Raw genomic sequence first — 19,768 nt, forward strand, 5'->3', positions numbered from 1 at the left:
GGGTGGGTGCAGAGAGGGAGAATCTGAAGACTTCCCGGAGCCCGTGCTCTGGGTAGAGCACACCCTGCTGCTCCAACTCTACACGCCAGCGCCAGCGTGGTTGCCTAGAAAGAACCTGAGCTGGAGAAAGTGCTCGTCTGTTCTGCTGGTGGGTTGGGAGTGTAGGATCTCCCTGGCCTTGGCCAGAGCCCAGGAAGGCTGAAGCTGTCCAGAAGGCACAGTGGGCAGGAAGGGAGTAAGCAGTGAACAACACTGTTGCCTGTTCAAAGTCAGCCAGGGGCTCCCACCCCTACAGAATGAAGCCCAAACTCTTTGTGGGAACCCCAAGGTCCTTAGTGATCTGGAATCTGCCATCTCCAGGCTGGTATCCAGCTCAGACCACCGGCCTGGGAGACCTGATGCCCAGCCGGCATGACCAGGTCCCACCTCCACACTCAGTCTTCACTCCTCTCCTGCCTCCTGGCCCCTCGAGGCTCCACCTTGCTGCCGTCTTCACCAGGAACACTCCCCTTCAACATGTGCCAGGGGTCCCTGAGACCCCTTCAGAGGGTCCATGAACTCAGAACTATTTTCATAATGGTACTAATTTGCCTTTTTTACTCTCATTCTCTAACGAGTGTATAAAGTACCAAAACTTTGATGATGTGGTTTTAGATTCCACGTTGCAACTAACCTTTAAGAAACTATACCATTTGTCAAGTTTTAGTGACTATCAAACAAGAATACTCATAATTATATGAAAAAATATTGTAATTCTCCTCTTCCTTCTTAACACGTATCTGTGTGGGGCCATATCTTCCTCGTGGAGTCCAGTGAAAGCAACACCTCCTGGCCAGTGGAACAGGGGAGGAGCGAGGACCCAGTTAGCTTCCATGAAGCCAGACGCTAAGCAGACTGGCAAAAGCGAAGAACAGTGCTGTTCTTTGCATTAATTTTTAAGTTTAGAAAATACCGTATTTTAGAAAAGTATCTTATTTCTGTTATAAGATGTGTTATGGGTTTATTCTTGTTATTTTTTAATAAATTGATTAATTTTTTAAAATTTCTTATTTTTTAATATATTTTTTATTTTATTGATTATGCCATTACATTTGTTCTATTTCCTCCCTTCATTCCCCTCCCTTCTGTACACCCCTCCCCCACCATTCCCCCCTTTCATTTATGACCACGTGTCTCAAGTTCTTTAGATTCTATATTTCCCCTACTATTCTTACCCCCCCATCTATTTTTTATCTACTGTCTATGCTACTTATTTTCTGTACCTTCTCCCCCCTTCTCCTTCTCCCACTCCCCTGTTGCTAACCCTCCACGTGATCTTCATTTGTTCACTCCTGATCTAGCTGTCTTCTTAATTTGCTTTTGTTTTAGGTGTGGTTGTTAATAACTGTGAGTTTGCTGTCCTTTCACTGTTCATCTTTTTTATCTTCTTTTTCTTAGGTAAGTCCCTTTAACATTTCATATAATAAGGGCTTGGTGATGATGAACTCCTTGAATTTGATCTTATCTAGAAGCACTTTAACTGTCCTTCCATTTTAAATGAAAGCTTTGCTGGATAGAGTAATCTTGGTTGCAGGTCTTTGGTTTTCATGACTTGTAATACTTCTTTCCAGCCCCTTCTTGCCTGTAAGGTCTCTTTTGAGAAATCCACTGACAGTCTTATGGGAACTCCTTTGTAGGTGACTGTCCCCTTAGCTCTTGCTGCTTCTAGGATTCTTTCATTTTTAATCTTGACTAATATAATTATGATGTGCCTTAGCGTGTTCCTTCTTGGGTCCAACTTCTTTGGGACTCTCTGAGCTTCCTGGATTTCCTGTAAGTCTATTTCCTTTGCCAGATTGGGGAAATTCTCCTTTATTATTTGTTCAAATAAGTTTTCCACTGGTGGCGGTTCCTTTCCCCCTTCTGGTACCCCTATAATTCGGATGTTGGAGCGTTTAAAGATGTCCTGGAGGTTCCTAAGACTCTCCTCATTTCTCTGAATTCTTGTTTCTTCATTCTTTTCTGTTTGGCCATTATTTCCTCTTTCTGGTCCACTCCTTTGATTTGAGTCCCAGTTTCCTTTCCATTGCTATTGGTGTCCTGTGTATTTCCCTTCATTTCAATTAGTTTAGCCTTCCATATGTTCGTCTAATTTGTGACTAAAATCAACCAGTTCTGTGAGCATCCTGATCACCAGTGTTTTAAACTGTGCATCTGAAAGTTTTGCTATTTCTTCATCACTTAGATTTATCGGCTCTGGAGCTCTGAGTTGTTCTTGAGCTACGTTTTGATCTGTTCATATCTGTTATGTATGAGGAGCGGAGCCTTAGTTGTACACCAGGGCGGAGCCACTCAGGTTGCTGGTTTGTGATGCTGTATGTGGGAGTGGGGTCAGAGAGGGAGCAATGGTGGTCCTCTCTGCTCGCCCAGTCTGTCCCACCGCTCGCCCCTGCCTGTTTATCTGAGCACAAATGTGCCAGCCCACTGCCCTGCGCCGTCTGTCTCAATGCTCGTCTCTTCACTGGTTTATCTGCGCGCAAATGCGTGACCTCAGACAGCCAGCCGCGCTGCACCTTCCCATTGCTAGCCCACACCTGGGATCCTGCTTGCGGGCCGCCCAGGTCGGGGGGTCGTTTTTGCCCAACCCGCTCCACTGCTGGCTTTGCCCCTCTCACCAGTTTAGCTGAGCATTTCGTTATTTTCGGACTCTGTATTGTTCAATTTTCTGTGGTTTGGTTGCATTTATTGTTGTTAAAACTTTATTGTTTTTAGATTTGGTTGTGCGAGGAAGCAAAGTGTTTCCACCTACGCCTCCATCTTGGCGGATAATTAATTAATATTTTTAAAACAAAAGGGGAAGGATTCACAGGAACAAGTATAAAGGACACATGGACAAAAACTAAGGTGGGGGGAAATGGGAAAGAGGTGAGGAGCACTGGGGGGGTGGGCTGGGATGGGAGTAAAAGACAGAAAACCGTACTTGAACAACAATTAAATAAACTTAAATATATATATATATATTTTTAAAACTTCTCTGTGTCTGTTTCTGATCCAGGAACTCTTGACCAATCCAACTCTAACCCACCTCGACGAAAGCCCCTGGGGATGCTCGGTAACTCTTCGGTGTAACAAACTCTGAGACGGAGAGTCTGAGAACCACAGCCTCACACTGAGCCTGCGAGCCTGCGGCAGGCAGAGCGGACTGTCACTTAGCTTGCCCATCCTGCTGTGCACAGGTTGCACCAAGTGAACGATTTTTAAAAATGTCTGTCTCCCCCACAACACGGGCGCTTCCTGGTTGTGGCTGTTGTCCTTAAAGCCCTCATGTCTGGCACACGCAGAAACTACAGGTAAAAGAGTGAAGTAAGAGACCGGCCCCTGTGGCCCCGAGTCCCAGGCTGTTGCCCGAGGAGCCTGCAGTCATTCATTCACAGGAGACGCAGAGGAACGTACTACATTTTTTTAATGGACTCAAGTTATTACTGGAAGTCAGACCTGAATTCAGTCATAAATGATAAACTTTCTACCAAAAAAATCAGATAATTCAAACAAAAAATAACCTAAGAAACAACTTCTTTTCTACTCTTAAACTTTCAGAGACACCTTTGTAATGAAGTAACTAGTGAAATGCTTTATGTGGCCAGACATCACAAGTACAGCCCCAGGAAAAGCACCACGTGGCCCGAGTGATGCTCTGAGCACAGAAAACAAGAGGCTGAGAACAGCAAACACCCAGGAAACACAAGACACCATATTCCAAAAATGAAGAGAACGTCATTCAAACTCAGGGCAGCGACTACAGAGGGCACGGCTTCTCCGTCTCCATTCCCTGTCCAAGACAGACCGAAAGCAGATCACATTCTTGGCCTCCTGAGCATCGAGGCCAAGGTTGCTGCGATGTCTGCCTTCCAGTTTCAGGATTCTCACTCACTCAGCTATGTTCCTAAGTCAAGCAGCCCGCCAGCATGTCAGGAAGTGGCCATTTGCCAGTCCCTGGAGTGGGACATGTGCCATGTTCCATCCTATTCTCTGTCCTTGGAACATTCTCTGGCAAAATGAAAACCAGGAGGTAATACTGGATGTGGGGTTCATGCCTTTGGCAAAACAGCTGCTATCCCTTACCTCAGAAGTAGGGGTCTCCACTTGGGAGCCTGAGCTCAGGGCCCAGGAGGGCAGTGAATGCTGCCAACTGGGGGCGGCCCAGGAGTGGGGTGTGTGTGTGTACGCATGCAACAAAGAAAGATTGATTGATGGATTCATTGATTGATTCATTCACTCATTCATTTTGAGCCAAGAGAAGGAATAGGCTTTCCTGGCTCAGTGTGTGATTGCTCATTCTGAAAGCAGCCCCATCAGAAACACAACTATGCAATTGCTGCTGTTTATCCAGAAATCAAGTATTTCCAGTTCTCTCTGTACATTTATACATGTTTATCATCTTGAAACTTGTTTTTAAAAAAAAAACCTTTAACCAGCATCCTAAAAGTCCCCCAGTCCTTTTCTCAGTTGCAGAAGTCTCAGGTTTACATCAGCACAGAAATGGGGAAGCTCAGGAGACTAAAGACATGGAAGGCCCAGGAGCACGGGGTCATCATTTAGCTTCACATCAGTAAAGATCGGGCTTCTTAAAACAGGGCTCATGGGTCCCTTTGGTCTCTGTCACTTTGGATGCTGAGGCTACCAGGCCACTGGGCAGTTAGTTCTCTTAGTGGCCTTCGTAGACTCGAGAGGCTGGCCAACAACATGCAAATGTAAAACAGTTCCAGAAACTGACTTCATGGAATGATAGTCATGGTAAAGCTACCATTCATTGCATAGCTACAGTTTACAGATATCACCTCATTTCTCCTCACAAAAATCTCCCAAGGACGGCATTAACATTCCCATTTTACGGATGAGAAAACTGAACCTCAAAGAGACCACACCGCCTAAGTGTACATATCTGGTTGGTAGCAGAGCCAGGACTTACTTTCTTCCAATGGCCGACCTTCCTATTCCCCCCACATCCTGGGCCTACCAGAGCCCACATTTGCAACCTGGACAATTTATCTATACTCTGTGTTTTCATGAACTTTCCTTTTTCTCAAAGAAAGAAAAAAATTCACCTGAAGAAAACGTGTTCACTGAATCAGAATCAATACCCCCTGGCCTTTTGTGTTCCTGGCATCTTGACCCAGCTCACAAGGTCCCCACCTGTCTTCTGTGCCTGATTCCACCTGCCACAAACCCTCTGCTTGCTTCCCATGCTGCCAGGCCGGGGAGTATTATTAACACAGATTAACTGGACAAACACCATAAAAAATTTCCATAATACACTTGTCCAGAGAATTCCAACAATGACCTTCTCAGATGGAAAATCTTGCCCTTGCACATGAGAGAAAAGTCATCCAATTAAATGGAAGGCTTGGAAATAAAAGAGATTTTCCAAGAGAATTTCATATCATTTTGAAAGCCTGTGTACAACCCCTTCCTCAACTCAGGATGTGCTCATTGCCAGCGAGATCCCCTCTCCCCCAGCACACCCACCAGGGGACCCAGGGACAGGAGAGCTTCAGCAATTGGTGTCCAACCCCCCCCCCCAACCTGGCCTGGAGACCCACCCTTAACCACCCATTCCAGCCTGCTTCTGCAGGCGGTACCTGCATCACTCACCCAGGAGGGCCGTCTGGGGGTGGGTCCGAGCGTGTCTGCCTCTGGAGATGGACCTCGAGGGTGGCCTTTCCCTGGCCTTGGCCGGAAGGAGGAGGGTCTGTCCGAGCATCAGCAGGAGGCAGCCCACCAGCATCTTTTCCATCTTCAAGAAGGGGAAAGGGGGCAAAGCTGTGACAAACACAACAGGGGAAGGGGGTGGGGTGAGCCGTCAGGGTCTCACTGAACTCTGGGCGCTGCAGACCTCTGACCTCTGCCCTCTGCCCGCCCCCTCTGCCCTCCGCCCGCTCTGTCTTCTCACATTTCACACACACCACGTGTAATTAAAATGCCATTTGTGTGAGTGATCCTCAAGAACTCAGGTAACCGACCGCAACTGGTAGGTTCTTAGTTACTTTGAGCAGAGAATGCATAGTTGGGATTTTTTGTCCCTTTGGTCACTATAGGACTGAATAGAAAACTTTAGGGGAAAAATATCCATCCTGAAGTTTCTTCTCAATTAAGTTTATTACCAGTTACTCACAGTCACATTCTACATCTTGGATTTGGAAAAGAAAAAAGCACATCTGAAGATTCCACGTAATAATACTCCTTCAGTCTAACAATAGTGAATGGCACAAATTAATAAACATAAATTTCCCAAGAAATTCATATGTAGGTGACATCAGTCGGCACCACATAGTGGGCCTCCCAGCCTCCCCCACACATCTGCTCCGAGGCAGCATGACGCAGTGGTGAAGGGCTTAGACCCTGGCGCCAGACCGTATGGCTTTGAATCTCGGTTCCAACACTTCATGTGTGTGCCTTAGGTGAGCCACTTAACCTGTCCAAACCTTATGGGGATATGAGATAACGTTAGTTAACGGAGTGAGTTAATACATGTCACTACAGCATGCAGAACAGTGCCTGGCACACCTGGGGAAGTGGGGACAACCAAGCTAGTAAAGCGGCTAGGGGACAAGAGACGCATAGGATCAAACCAGATGCTGAGTGAGAAGCTCAGAGGGTACGAACGAAGGCTTTGGAGGAAGGATTCTGAGCAGAGAAGTGACATGGTCAGATCCCGGTTTTCCCACAATGGCCAATCTCAGTGCATCATTTGGGCTGAGAGCGGTACTCAGTGAATGATGTCAAGACTATTCTGGCTGGGGACAAAACCCCATGGGGAAGGCCATGTTCTGGGACTGGGTTTAAATGTATCCTTCCATAATCAACAAAGATCATGGGTGTCAGAGCAATTTATTAATTGATGCAAATTAGGTGTAGAGGAGGCAGTATTCAGGGAGGAACAACTTTTAAGTAGTATCGTTTGCATACAAAGTCTTCACTAAGTCCTTTTCTTGCTCTTGGCAATTTCACCCAGGGCCTTCACTTAACCTTTGCCCCTATCTCACAGACATCAGAGTCATGATTTCTGCTTTTAGAGAAGAGGAAACTGAGGCTCAGAGAAATTTCATAATTTGACCAAGGTTACGAAGCTGAAATAAGTGACCAAGTAGAGATTCCAACTCAGGGTAAGCAGGCCAATTTGCCAATTCACTGATTAGCAGAAAATTCAATTATCTGCAGGTCAAGTCACCAAAAGTTGCTTCATGAAAGGCCATCGCTGAGCCGACTGCCGAGGTGGGAGGAGGGCAGAGCAGGGCAAGGACCATTTCCGGAGCTTAGATGGCGATGCTCGATAATTAAGTGAACTGCTTGTTCAGCACACTGCTTTCAGGAATTGACCTGGAGACAAACTCCAGCATGTCGACCTCAGAGTCCACGGTTTTTCATACTTGCCGTACTGAGGTAGTTCCATTTTCACCTTGCATTAAAAGTATATTAAAATAGCCAGTGTTTATTCAGGGATTACTATATGCCAGGCGCTCAGCCAAGTGCTTTAAAGGTATTAAGTCATTTAATTCCCACAGCAACTCGGTGGGGTTAAGTAACTCGAGTGAGGTTGTGTGGCTGACAGAGGGGTTAGGCTCCAGAGCACCCTGGCTTATCACGGAGAGCTACTGGCCCCCTTTTTAAACAAATTAAACTATTTACTGATTGGACTGGTCCCTTTTCACAGCTTTAACTGTGAGATTCCTTCTGAGAAAAGGATGAGAACTTAGAAGATTTTTGCTTCTTTCTCTGGTGCTTTATTATTATTATCATTATTATTATTGTAATTTTTCAATCACAGTTTGTGTTTCATTCTTTAAAAAAAACTTTCTCTTATCTTAAACCTACTTTCAAGCTTCCTTGATACTCATTCTACTTGTGTTTCATCATTTATGTGTTGTTTATTATTTTAATGCTCTTCTCCTTCCTCTGAAATGAGCAAATACAGTAGGCCCCTGGGTCTGCAGTTTTGCTTTCGGCAGTTCCGGTTACCTACAATTAACCACAGTCCAAAAATATTTAATGAAAAATCCCAGAAAGGAATAATTCCTAAATTCAAACTTCACGCTGGTCTGAGCGATGTGATGGTGTCACAGGCCTTTCCGCTCGGCCCGGCCTGGTTGTGGACCACCCCTTTGCCCAGCGTCCCCTCACCACGTGTGCTCCCCATCAGTGGGCCACTCAGCAGCCGTCTGGGTCAGCAGATGACTGTGGAGGCCTAGCGCAGGGCCTGCGTCCAAGTAGCACTCGTTTTACTTACGCACAAAGCACAAGGCCAGTGATGCTGGCAGTTTGTATGCAGCAAAGACAAACCGTAAAGGGCTTCCTTTAAGTGACAAGGTGTGTGTGTATAGGAAAAAGACATACTATACACAGGGTTCAGTATTATGCACAGTTTCAGACACCCACTGGGGGTCTTGGGACATGTGCCCCACAGATCGGGGGTGACCACGGTACATAGGCCGTGTTTATTTATTTCAAAATACATACAACATGCTCTCAAGGCCCACCTCCATTCTGACACATTTGCACTTAAATCCAAATGCTTAGAACACAATGGGGTAGATAATTAGCATTTTCAGAAAAAGCAAATACTATTTCACGCAGTTTGGGTTTACTGTGGCTTTGGAGCACTTTTGCATTTTCAGGCCACCGCTGATGAACCAAAGGCCCTGAGGGCAGGTGGAGGGCACAGAGTTAAAAATAACCCCAGCTATGCATGCGTGGAACTAATATAATACTGTATGTCAACTATGTAAAATAAATTTAAAAAAACAATCTTTCAAAACAGTAAAATAAATAAAACTAAACACGTCTAGCTGTCTAACCCTGAGCAGGCTGCCTCTGTCTCTGTGCCTCAGTTTCCTCATGTCCAACAGGAGAGAAAAACGGACCTGGTTGTTGAACGGGTGAAATCAGTCCACACAAGTTAAAGTATGTAATCACTGCCTGGCACATAGCAAGTGCTCAGAAGGCATTAGCTACCTGTTTTGTTACTATTATTGTCATCATATTGCAATCAACTCAATTGATAAATTAACAGTAGTTAATTTCATCATATTAAGACATTTAATGTGCATTAGCTTTTACGCTTACTTATGACAGTTATACTAAAATAATGACATACAAATCCATAATTCAAAAATATATTTTAGTATCAGAAAGTATTTAAAACTTTCCTTTTTCATAATGCAATGGCATGGTAAGTCACAGGCTGGGAGAAAATGTTCGCAAAACATGTATTTGATATATGACTTCTATCCAGACTACGTCCACTCTTATAATTCAAAAAGAAAAAGACAGGAAGACTTCCGCCAAGATGGAGGCATAGGTGGATGTGCCGTGCCTTCTCACACAACCAAGATTAGAGAAAACTAAATATTAGCAACAGAAAACACAGCCAGAACACAGAAAATTGAACTTTTTGGAAGTCCGTTAACAACAAATTCTTCAGCCTGACCGGTAAGGGGCGAAACCAGCGGCTGGCGGAGCAGGGGTTGCACAGGAAAACTCGGTCAGACGGGCTCAGGTGCGGAATCCAGGCGCAGGGTTGGACCCAGTGAGCAACCGCGCGAGCAACCAGGCGAGCGACCTCGGGGGAGACAGCCGGGCCGGGGCTGCGTGTTGACTGAGGTCGCGCATTTGTGCGCGGGTGGACAGGCGAGGGAGTGGGCGATTGGACCGGGCCGGCAGGTCCCCACGGCAAGCGGCATTGGAGGGCGCCGCCATTTCCCTGCTCTGACCCCACCTCCACATACAGCGTCATAACCCAGCGACTCTGAGCGACTCTGAGCGGCCCGGCCCAGGTGAACCACCTAAGGCACTGCTCCTCCGCACCCAGCTGTGAGAAGCGGCAGAGGGGGTCGCCATTTCCCCGCTCGGGCCACGCCCCCACATACAGCGTCACAACCCAGCGACCTGGGAATCCAAGGCACCACTTCTTAAAGGGCCCGAACAGACCAAGAATGGCGCAGGAGGATCTCAGAGCCCCAGAAATAAATCTAAGCGATGAAGAAATAGCAAATCTCACAAACGCACAGTTTAAAACATTGGTTATCAAGATCCTCACAGAACTGGTGGATTATACAGACAAATTAGACAAATATATGAAGGCAAAACTAATTGAAATGAATGGAATTGCACAGGAAACCAATAGCAATGAAAAGGAAACTGGGACTCAAATCAATGGAGTGGACCAGAAGAAAGCAAATAATGGCCAAACAGAAAAGAGTCAAGAAGCAAGAATTCAAAGAAATGAGGAGAGTCTTAGGAACCTCCAGGACATCTTTAAACGCTCCAACATCCGAATTATAGGGGTACCAGAAGGGGGAAAGGCACAGCCACCAGTGGAAAACTTATTTGAACAAATAATAAAGGAGAATTTCCACAATCTGGCAAAGGAAATAGACTTCCAGGAAATCCAGGAAGCTCAGAGAGTACCAAAGAAGTTGGACCCAAGAAGGAACACACCAAGGCACATCGTAATTACATTAGCCAAGATAAAAATGAAGGAGAGAATCCTAGAAGCAGCAAGAGCTAAGGGGACAGTCACCTACAAAGGAGTCCCCATCAGACTATCAGCTGATTTCTCAAAAGAGACCTTACAGGCAAGAAGGGGCTGGAAAGAGGTATTCCAAGTCATGAAATCCAAAGACCTACAACCAAGATTGCTCTATCCAGCAAAACTTTCATTTAAAATGGAAGGACAGATAAGGTGCTTCTCAGATAAGATCAAATTCAAGGAGTTCATCATCACCAAGCCCTTATTATATGAAATGTTAAAGGGACTTATCTAAGAAAAAGAAGTTAAAGAAACATGAACAGTGAAAGGACAACAAACTCACAGTTATTAACAACCACACCTAAAACGAAAGCAAACTAAAAGGACAGCTAGATCAGGAGTGGAAACATAGAAATGAAGATCTCAAGGAGGGTTAGCAACAGGGGAGTGGGAGGAGGAGAAGGGGGGAGAAGGTACAGAAAATAAGTAGCATAGACAGTAGATAGAAAATAGATGGGGGGGCAAGAATAGCATGGGGAAATATAGAATCTAAAGGACTTGAGACACATGGTCATAAACTAAAGGGGGGGTGATGGTGGGGATGGGGGTAGGGTGGAGGGGAATAAAGGGGGAATAGAACAACTGTAACAGCATAATCAATAAAAAAATTAAAAAAAAAAAAGAAAAAGACAGAAAAAAACCAACTGAAAATGTAAGAAATATTTGAATAGTCCTATCATCAAAGAAAATATTCAGCTGGCTAATAAGCATATAAGATGTTCAATATTCCTGGTCATCAAAAAATGCATATTATATCCCTGGCTGGTGTAGCTCAGTAGATTGAGCGCGGGCCTTCAAACCAGAGGATCGTGGTTTGATTCCCAGTCTGGGCACATGCCTGGGTTGCAGGCCAGTTTCCAGCAGGGTATGCACGAGAAGCAACTATACATTGATATTTTTCTCCCTTTCTCCTTCTCTTCCCCTTTAAAGATAAATAAATAAAATAAAATAAAATGTATATTATAATCACGATGAGATTCCATTAGAATAGCTACAATTAAAAGGGCTGATATAACCAAGTATTGGCAAAGAACTGTGAAGAAACCAGAACCCCAATTCATCGCTGGTAAGAATGCAAAATGTCGCAGTCACTTTGGTGAACAATTTGGCAATTTCTAGAAAATCAAATGTACACTTTTCAAATGACACAGCTGAGGGTGACCAACTGTCCTGGTTTGCCCAGAACAGCCTGGGCTTTAGCAGTGAAAGTCCTGCCTCCCAGGTAATGCCTCCACGTGGAGAAACTGGGAGGTTTTGTCCCCCTACCAACAACCCAAAAGATACGAAAACACGTCCACACACAGACTTGGACTCAGATGCTCCCAGGAGTTTTCATTGTGAAAGCTACAGACTGGCACCAACCTAAATGTCCATATATGGATGAATGGATAAATAAACTGTGGTACGTCCATATGATGGAATACTACTACTCAGCAGTTAAAGGAATGATGGACTGGATGAATCTCAGAATAGTTGTTCTGAGTGAAAGCAGCCAGACACAAAAAGATCACATACTCACTGACTATTCATATGACATTTGACAAAGGGCGACACTGGGGCTGGAGAAAGGGAATCAGCCCCAAAGGGGCCTGAGGGAAATTGGGGAGGGTGGTAGAAATGTTTATATCATGATTACATGGCTCTATACATTTGTTTGAATTCACCAAATCTGGTAACACTTAAATGTGATGAATTTTGCTGTGTGTCAATTATATTTCAAAAAAGTTGCTTAAAAAGAAACTAAACAGCCCTGGCCAGGAGGCTCAGTTGGTTGGAACATCATCCCAGACACCAAAGGGTTACGGGTTCAAATCCCCGGTCGAGGCACGGACAGGCTTAATGTTTCTCTCTCACATCGATGTTTCTCTCTCTCTCTTTCTTTCCCACCCCCACCCTTCCTCTCTCTTGAAAATCAATGAGAAGCATATCCTTGGGCAAGGATTAAAAATAAATCAATCAAACCAAAGGAATGGGGACAAGGATACTGAATATATTTCAATATTAAACCAGTATGGCAATATTAATGTCAGACAAGATAGATTTTAAAAACACACATGCAGTAGCAGTGAAACAAGAAAAAATAAGCCAGTGCAGGCAGCCCAGGTTAATAACTGCTACGCAGTTCAGCATTTACAACTGACAGCCTCCTGAAGAACAGGAGCCAATATGAGCTGGAAAACGGAATGATGTTTGGGAAACAGTTCTTTTCATCCATGAGCGCATGTGAAGAAGCGCTGTGCTGAGAAAGAGGTTCATTCGAGCTGAACGGGTTCCATAAAAAGCATTTGGGAACAGGGAGAGAATATTTTTTTTTTAAATACAACAGCTTTGACTTTTGTTTTATCAATTCTTCTCTTGCCCCTCCCTGTGACGATGCGTCTTTTCATTTAGCTTTGCCGAGAGGATAGGGGAAGAGAGAGAAGGAGATTGTTCCGGCCTCTTAGCGCTGGGTTCTTCTAGGCATCACTGGTCCAATTAAGGGCCCAGCGAGTGGATTCCCACCAGCACCAACGCCATGTGCTGTGGGCCTTGGATGGACAGGCCTGGCTCTTTTTCAACACGCTGTGTGACTTCACTGAAGTAACTCAGCTCTCTGGGCTTTAATGTGTCAGCCCCAAATGACAGATGTGGCCTGGAAGCAGTGTTTCCCGACCTGGACCAGCCACTGGCCAGCACATCCCTGAAGAAGGCTGGAGGTGACATCCTCCAAGGTGGTCAAGGCTTGCCTCAGGACAAGACAGGAAAGGGGGGGGGGGACTGTAACATTTTTTAAGAGCCTACTATAAGCCACTCAACCATCTAGGCATTCGGTATATTTTCAGCTCTTTTGGTCCCTCCAGTCATCCTGTGAGGCGGATGAGTCCCCAGATTTACGGATGGAACACTAACACGCACAGATGGAAGGACAGTGTCCAAGGCCCTGGAGCTAGTTAGGTGACAAAGCTGAGATTCGATCCTGCCATCTCTCAGGAAGTCAGCTGACTTATTTAAAAAAAAAGAGGGGGGAGATTTCAAATCACCTTCCCCCAGTTCTGAAAGTTCTTAGACATCAGATTCATTACTTTTGTCCCTCCAAGGCCGCTCCATCTGCACCCCAGACCAGCACACAGACTACCCTCCGTGCTCACAGAGTAATGGTCCCAGAGCTGCAACCGGCCCAGACAGAGACTGCACCTCCCTGGCTCCCACCTAATGCTGGAGTCCCCATCCCTGCTTGGCAGGTGATGGGAACCCCACCTCTGCTAAGCCTTGAGGCTGTGGTTCTTGGGTGGCTCCAAAGGTTAGGCCGCTGTTCGCTCTGATGCTGCCTGGCATTGCCTGTCTGTGCTCTGCACCCTACTGGGCAACGTGCAGGCCTGCTTGCCCGCTCAGCTTTTCCAGACACAAAGTCATCTTCTCGCTCAAGTCCTTTCACCATTAAGGCGACTTCATCTGCTGAGCCACCCAGACTGGAAACTTGGGGGCGCGTTTCCATGTCTCCCTCACACCAGCATGGCATTCATGCGTGGACAAGCCCTGGCCTCCACGCCTCTGAGTAGCTGCCCTGTCCAGCCCTCCTCACTGTGGCCACCACAGCAGCAACTCTCTGTCCCTCCATTTCTCCCCCCAGCCCTTCCAGGAGCTTCGGAACTGCTCTTCCTGCCTCAGGTCCTTCGACTCCTGGTCCTGTCCCTTCTCTGTGTGGACTCCATCTACATTAGGCCTTACGGCATAATGTTAATGTTCAAGGCCTTCCATGACTGACCACTGCCCGCCTCTCCAACTGGGACAGTCCCACGTGTAGCCCTGACCCCACCCCCAGCAGTGCCTGAAGAACTCAGGTTCTTGTCAGAGCTGGGTGCCTTCACTCATGCTGGTCTCTTCTTGTTGGCCTGGAAGGTCTGCTTTCTACACTCATGCAAACTGTCTTCATTCCTCAAGGCTCAGCTCATGTCACCCACTCTCTAAAATGTTTCCCAGTTTTCCCAAAGACGACTGGCTTCCTACATACTCCTGACAATGGGTTTCTTGCCTGCTCTAGCGCCTGGTTTCTTTTTGGTGCTAGCCTATCTACCTCCCTGCCTGGACTGTGAGCTGTTCCTTGGGACTACACCTTGTCATGTCTGTATCCTCCACATGCTGGGTGCTAAGTGTTGTAAATAAATCTTTAGATTTATTAGAAAATAGCTAAAGCTTGAATGAACACATCTACTGAGCAACAAAAGGTCAGTAAGTGTTGAATCAAACTGGCCCTAATTCTGCCCCAGACAGATGCCAAGGCCGAGCCCAGCTGTTCCTCTTTAGACTGTTTTCGCCCGGACACTGGGGACACCAATGGCCCCACTCTCACTTTGGACTCACTGCCCTCAGACTTCTAGAACACAAAACAGAAATAAACTTCCTTTGGGAAGCCCCTGCCACTTCCATTGCTGTCTGTAACTTGAAATTGAACACAATCCTAATTAACAGACTATTTCTAAATCTCTCCTATTGAATCCACTCAGCACGAGCACTGAATTCAATCTTCCCAACACAATACCATGCTTCCGTGCTCCTGCTCAAAAACCCCAGTGACTTCCACATGCCATTAGGGTAAAAATCTAGATTCCTTAGCTTATCACTCCAAGCTCCATAATCCAACCCCATGTTACCATGCACACCACACCTCCGCCAACACACACACAAACACACACGATCATTAACCCTTGATTCCAGCCCAATAGCTCCATACAATGTCCCTTACTCTTCGCTGGTTTGACTGAGTAATGACAACTGAGATTATGGGTAGGTGGATATGTTACTTTATGTGGCAAAAGGGACTTTGCAGATATGACTAAGTTAAGGATCTTGAGATGGAGAAATTAGGCTAGGCTATCCAAGTGGGCCCAATATAATCACGTGGGTCTTTATAAGAAGGAGAGGAAGGGGCGAGGGAGAGGAAGGGGCGAGGGAGAGGAAGGGGCGAGGGAGAGGAGAGAGAGGAGGGAGAGGGAACAGGAGAGGAGGAGGAGGAAACTGGAAGTTGCTATTTTTGAACATGGAAGAAGACGCTAGGAACCAAGAAGCATAGGTAATTTTTAGAAGCCAGAAGGAGCAAGGAAGCAGATTTTTCCATCCAGCCCCCAGAGGGAAAGCTGCCTTGCGGACACCTGGGTTTTAGCACGGCTGTTCCAGACTTCTGACTTCCCGAGGTGGAAGAGAATACACTTGTGTTGTTGTTTCAGGCACTAAGATTACGGTAATTTGTTATAGCAGCCACAGGAAAGTAATACCTAAAATATCAATGGGGGACTCCAATGGGGAGTGAGCCACACTCTCCAAGGGCAGATCAAGGTTCCTCTGACAACAGCCTTTGAAGACCTTTCCAAAGATGCTAGCTGGTCCGCCCGCTCAGCCACTGACTTTGCATGCAGATGTTCTGGTAAAGTTTTGGTTTCAGCCAGCGTCCTCTGAGCATGACTACATCCTACACACTGGTGGGTTAATTCACATGATCTCATTTAACCCTCACAACAATCTTATCACATAGAGAGTATCTTGCCCATTTGATGGGTGATATAACCAAGGCTCAGATAATAATATGAACAGCTAATAAATATTGAGCACACACTCCGAGCCAGGTACTAAGCACTTCCTGTGTGTTAACTAATTTAATTCTTCCATCAATCCTGTTCCCCATTTACAGATGAGAAAACTGAGGCGTAGAGAGGTTAAGTAACTTTTCAAAATCCTTACAGGTGGTGTGACTGGCAGGGTCAAGACTGGAACCCAGGTCCTTCAGGGCCAAGATCAGTGTGTTCCAGGTTGTACCCTGACTATCTCTCATCATCGCCATCACCATTACCACCTGTTGGTGACAACAGCTCAGGCTGCTGGAATGGAGCCCAGCCCTGTCTTTCTCTCTGATCCCCCTTCAGGGTCCTGCTGGGTAAGGCACTGGTGGCTGTCTGCCGAGCGAGCCACATGGCAGGATTCAAAAATGATCTCACGTCTGGAGCTCCAAGTGGCAACTGCTCCCTTGGAAGGGTCTCCCTGGTGCTGTTTACTAGCAACCGTGATGGCATGCTCCGCTCTCCACTTGGCACTTCAGCCCTCCTCTTCCCCCAGCCTCCAGAATTATTCCCACGTACACGTTTAACAGGGGAGTCCTCCCGAGCTTTCCTAAGAATGGGGAGTCCCAGGGAAGGATTCTCTCAGGGGCACATGTGTTCCACGGCACGTCCCGGGGAAGCACTAAGAGACTCTCTTGCCCACTTGACAGGTCTTAGACCCAACCACTCCCCATGGGATCCCCTCAGGGCCTGCCCCACTGACTGCCCAGCTTTGCGCCCAACACCCACAAAGGCCAGCCGCTCGGCTTGCTTGTCCTGAGACCTGAGCCTGTATCTATGTAGCCCTTTCTCCCTCCGCACCCTGGACTCAACCCCTGCCCCCACTAAGGCACCGGGACAGAGCTGTTTATAGGGAACCAGTGGGATTTCTTTCTAGAATCTTCAATGAATTTCTTATTCTCTGTCTTTCAAAAGGCAATCGTCTATTTCCCTTTCCTTATCTTGAGCTTCCCTCCAACTACCTCTTGCTGACAGAGAGACAGGTTGTTTGCTAAGCTTCGGCCACGACAGCTGCCTGAGGATGTGTCCAAGGTGGACTGTGTGGTACCTGCAATGAGGGGGCTCAGGCCCCGGTGGCTCCAGTTTGCCTGGGTGTGGGCTCCAGAAGCAAGGAACTTTGCTTTGTAGAAAGGAGAGGCCTGGCAACTTGGGGGGCTTGAGACTGAATTCTATTGGCTCAAATAAAAGTATAAAAAAATAGGGAAATGGAAGGTGAAGAGCCACAGGTCTCTGCTTCCTCCACAGGGGATTGAAGCTAAGGAACCGAGCTTCAGCGGTTGAGAGGAACCTTTCCGGACCACAAACCAATCTCGGTATCGTGACATGGTTTTATGATCTTGTCACTTTGAAAGCAGACTGGGAGAACTGTGCAATAGTGGACCCTAAATGGAAGACTCCAGTTTAACACACAGAACATCTGCCTCCTTCACGTATCCACGGAGAGACTCTCTTCCTGAGTTGGGAAGAAGGTGTCTGTCTGCTCAAAGGAACCCCTAACCTTTTCTGGAAAGACGGGTAATGAAACACCGTCTAACCTTAGGATGCGCCTAGGACTACTCTACTAAGGACTTGAATAATCCTCGCAGCATCGTGGGGATCCCACTAAATAGGTGAGGAAACTGAATAGAACAGTTGGGTAACTCCAAAGTTACTAAGCTAGGCAATCTCGGCAGGCCACCCTCGGTGTCCCCGCTCTTGACCCCAGTCCCCTGCAGCCTTGGTTGTTTCTCTGCGTTCTCACAGCCGATTAAATGCGCTTGGTGCAGATGCATCCTGGCTCCCTGATTTATGACAGCTGGGAGCCGGGTCAAACGTTCGGGCTGGGAGTACGCGTTCCTGAGCAGCTGGCTTCCTGCAGACCTTACTGAGAGAGTCTCCATCTTTCTGTCCTCTCCCCAAACTACCCTCGGGGTTTCTGGCAACTACAATAAAATGCCCTCCCCTTTCCTTTGTCCACAGTGTAGGGAAGCTGGAGCTGAAGCTGCCATAGAAAGCCAAAGAACAGAACCTCGGTGACCCAGCAGACCATGGTCGGGGGCGCGGGGAGAGGGCGTGAATATCGGCATCAACCTGGCTCGCCCGCTCGACAAGTCTCCCTTTCCTCCGTCCGTGGAGACCGGGTCTGCGCGCCCCCGCGCCGGGGCACAGCGCCCCCTCGGGGCACGGCGAGGTGGCTGCTGTGCGGTGCGCCACGCGCAGGGAGTGCGCCCAACTCGCGGGACCCGGGTGGTTTGACTTCTGCCCGCGAGAGGCAGGGGCAGCGCGGCTCCCTGTCGCGTGTGTCCCGAGGGGACAGAGCGATGGGCCCAGGGCGGGGAAGAGACGCCTGGCGCTCCGGGCCGCGCGGAGCTGCAGGGCGAGAGGGGAGGAGGGGGTACAACGCCCGCGGGCGTCGGTCAGCCCAGCGCTGTCTGTCTGTCGTTAAGTCCGTCGGTCCGCCTGTCTGCGCCCCGGGGCAGCGAGGCGGCGCAGAGTCCCGGGGAAAACGCGCCCTGCTCACCTGCAGCCGCCGCCGGCGCCCGGAACGCGAGACAGCGACGCGGCCACCTGGGTCTTCCTCGTGGGCCTCCGTGCCGCGTCGAGAGCCGCGGGTGTCTTCGGGGACCGCTCGCGGGAGCCGAGCAAGAAGCCCGCGCCGCTGCCGCTGTATCCTCCTTGGCCGCCGCCTCCAAGTCCCATCCCCGAGCGCTCCCCTCGCTCGCTGGCTGCCTGGGAGGCTCCGGGCCAGCGCGGGCGGGCGGGCGGCGGTGGGGCGGCGCCGCGGCGGGCAGAAGGAGGGGTGTCCGCTTCGGGGACGGGGAAGGCGCGGCGAGGGAGCGGCCGCGAGGGCCGCGAGGGCCGCTCCACCCCGCGGGCAGCCCCGAGCGCTGGGCACCCTAGCGGTGTCCCCTGCTTGCTGCCACCTGGCTCCGCTCGGCTCGGGCCTGTAAGCAAGCCCAGGTGGGCGTCGGACCCCAGGGGTCCGGCGCCGCAGGCTCAGAACTAAGGGAGCTTTGGTGGTTTGGTGGACGGGTGTGGGAGGAGAGCATCTCCAGGGGGAAGGGAGGCACGGCAGGGGTCCTATGTCCTGAACTTGGGGTCACGATTGGCAGGAGGCATCGGTCGATGACGATGGCAGAGTAAAAAGTGACGAGAATTGGAATAATTGGTGACAAATGCCAGGACCTCTCTTGTCAGTGCCCGGAAGACCCCACCAGTCATCTTAACAGAGTCCACTGCCAAGGACAGGCTCAAGAATAAAGGTAGTGAGGATGCCAGAATGGAAAGGAAGCAAAGTTCCTACCCTAAACGAGCAGGAAAAGTCTAGTTCAGACAAGACTTTTGAAATTACGGGTGAAGATGTGTGCAGTTTCGTAAAGTGGGAGAACACGGGGTTTCTGGGCTCTGCACAATAGGCCAGGACACCTCCTAATAAGGGCACCAAAATCTCCCCAAACCAATAACCCCACGCCTCCAGTTCAGGTTTTAACAAGCTATGGGGGAGAGGCAGCAGAACTGAGTTAATGAATTTCAAAACCTCTGAATGTGCCAGTCTGATACTTTAAGTGCTCTTGGCTGCTGTTCCTCCTAACCATCAACTCCTATTTGTTGATAGGTGGTTTCTGGAAAAGAA

At 48.1% G+C, this 19,768-nt stretch overlaps 1 protein-coding gene across 3 annotated transcripts in view; it reads right to left on the reverse strand.

Moving 5' to 3' along the window:
* MATN2 (matrilin 2) overlaps positions 1 to 18,896 on the reverse strand; it is a 129,427-nt gene extending 110,531 nt beyond the window's left edge. For 2 of the 3 annotated variants that reach the window (XM_037131125.2, XM_037131123.2), the window contains exons 1-2: positions 18,656 to 18,896; positions 5,632 to 5,799 (exon numbers count right to left, since the gene is read on the reverse strand). In XM_037131125.2, coding sequence (XP_036987020.2) covers positions 5,632 to 5,773 — 142 coding nt within the window. In that variant the 5' untranslated portion in view covers positions 5,774 to 5,799; positions 18,656 to 18,896. The remainder of the gene's footprint in view (positions 1 to 5,631; positions 5,800 to 18,655) is intronic. The other variant, XM_037131124.2, reaches the window with a different exon arrangement.
* Positions 18,897 to 19,768: the final 872 nt, after the last annotated feature.

Source organism: Artibeus jamaicensis, unplaced genomic scaffold (assembly GCF_021234435.1).
Source record: "Artibeus jamaicensis isolate MK-2021 breed Jamaican fruit bat unplaced genomic scaffold, CSHL_Jam_final scaffold_916, whole genome shotgun sequence".
Lineage (NCBI taxonomy): Eukaryota > Metazoa > Chordata > Mammalia > Chiroptera > Phyllostomidae > Artibeus > Artibeus jamaicensis.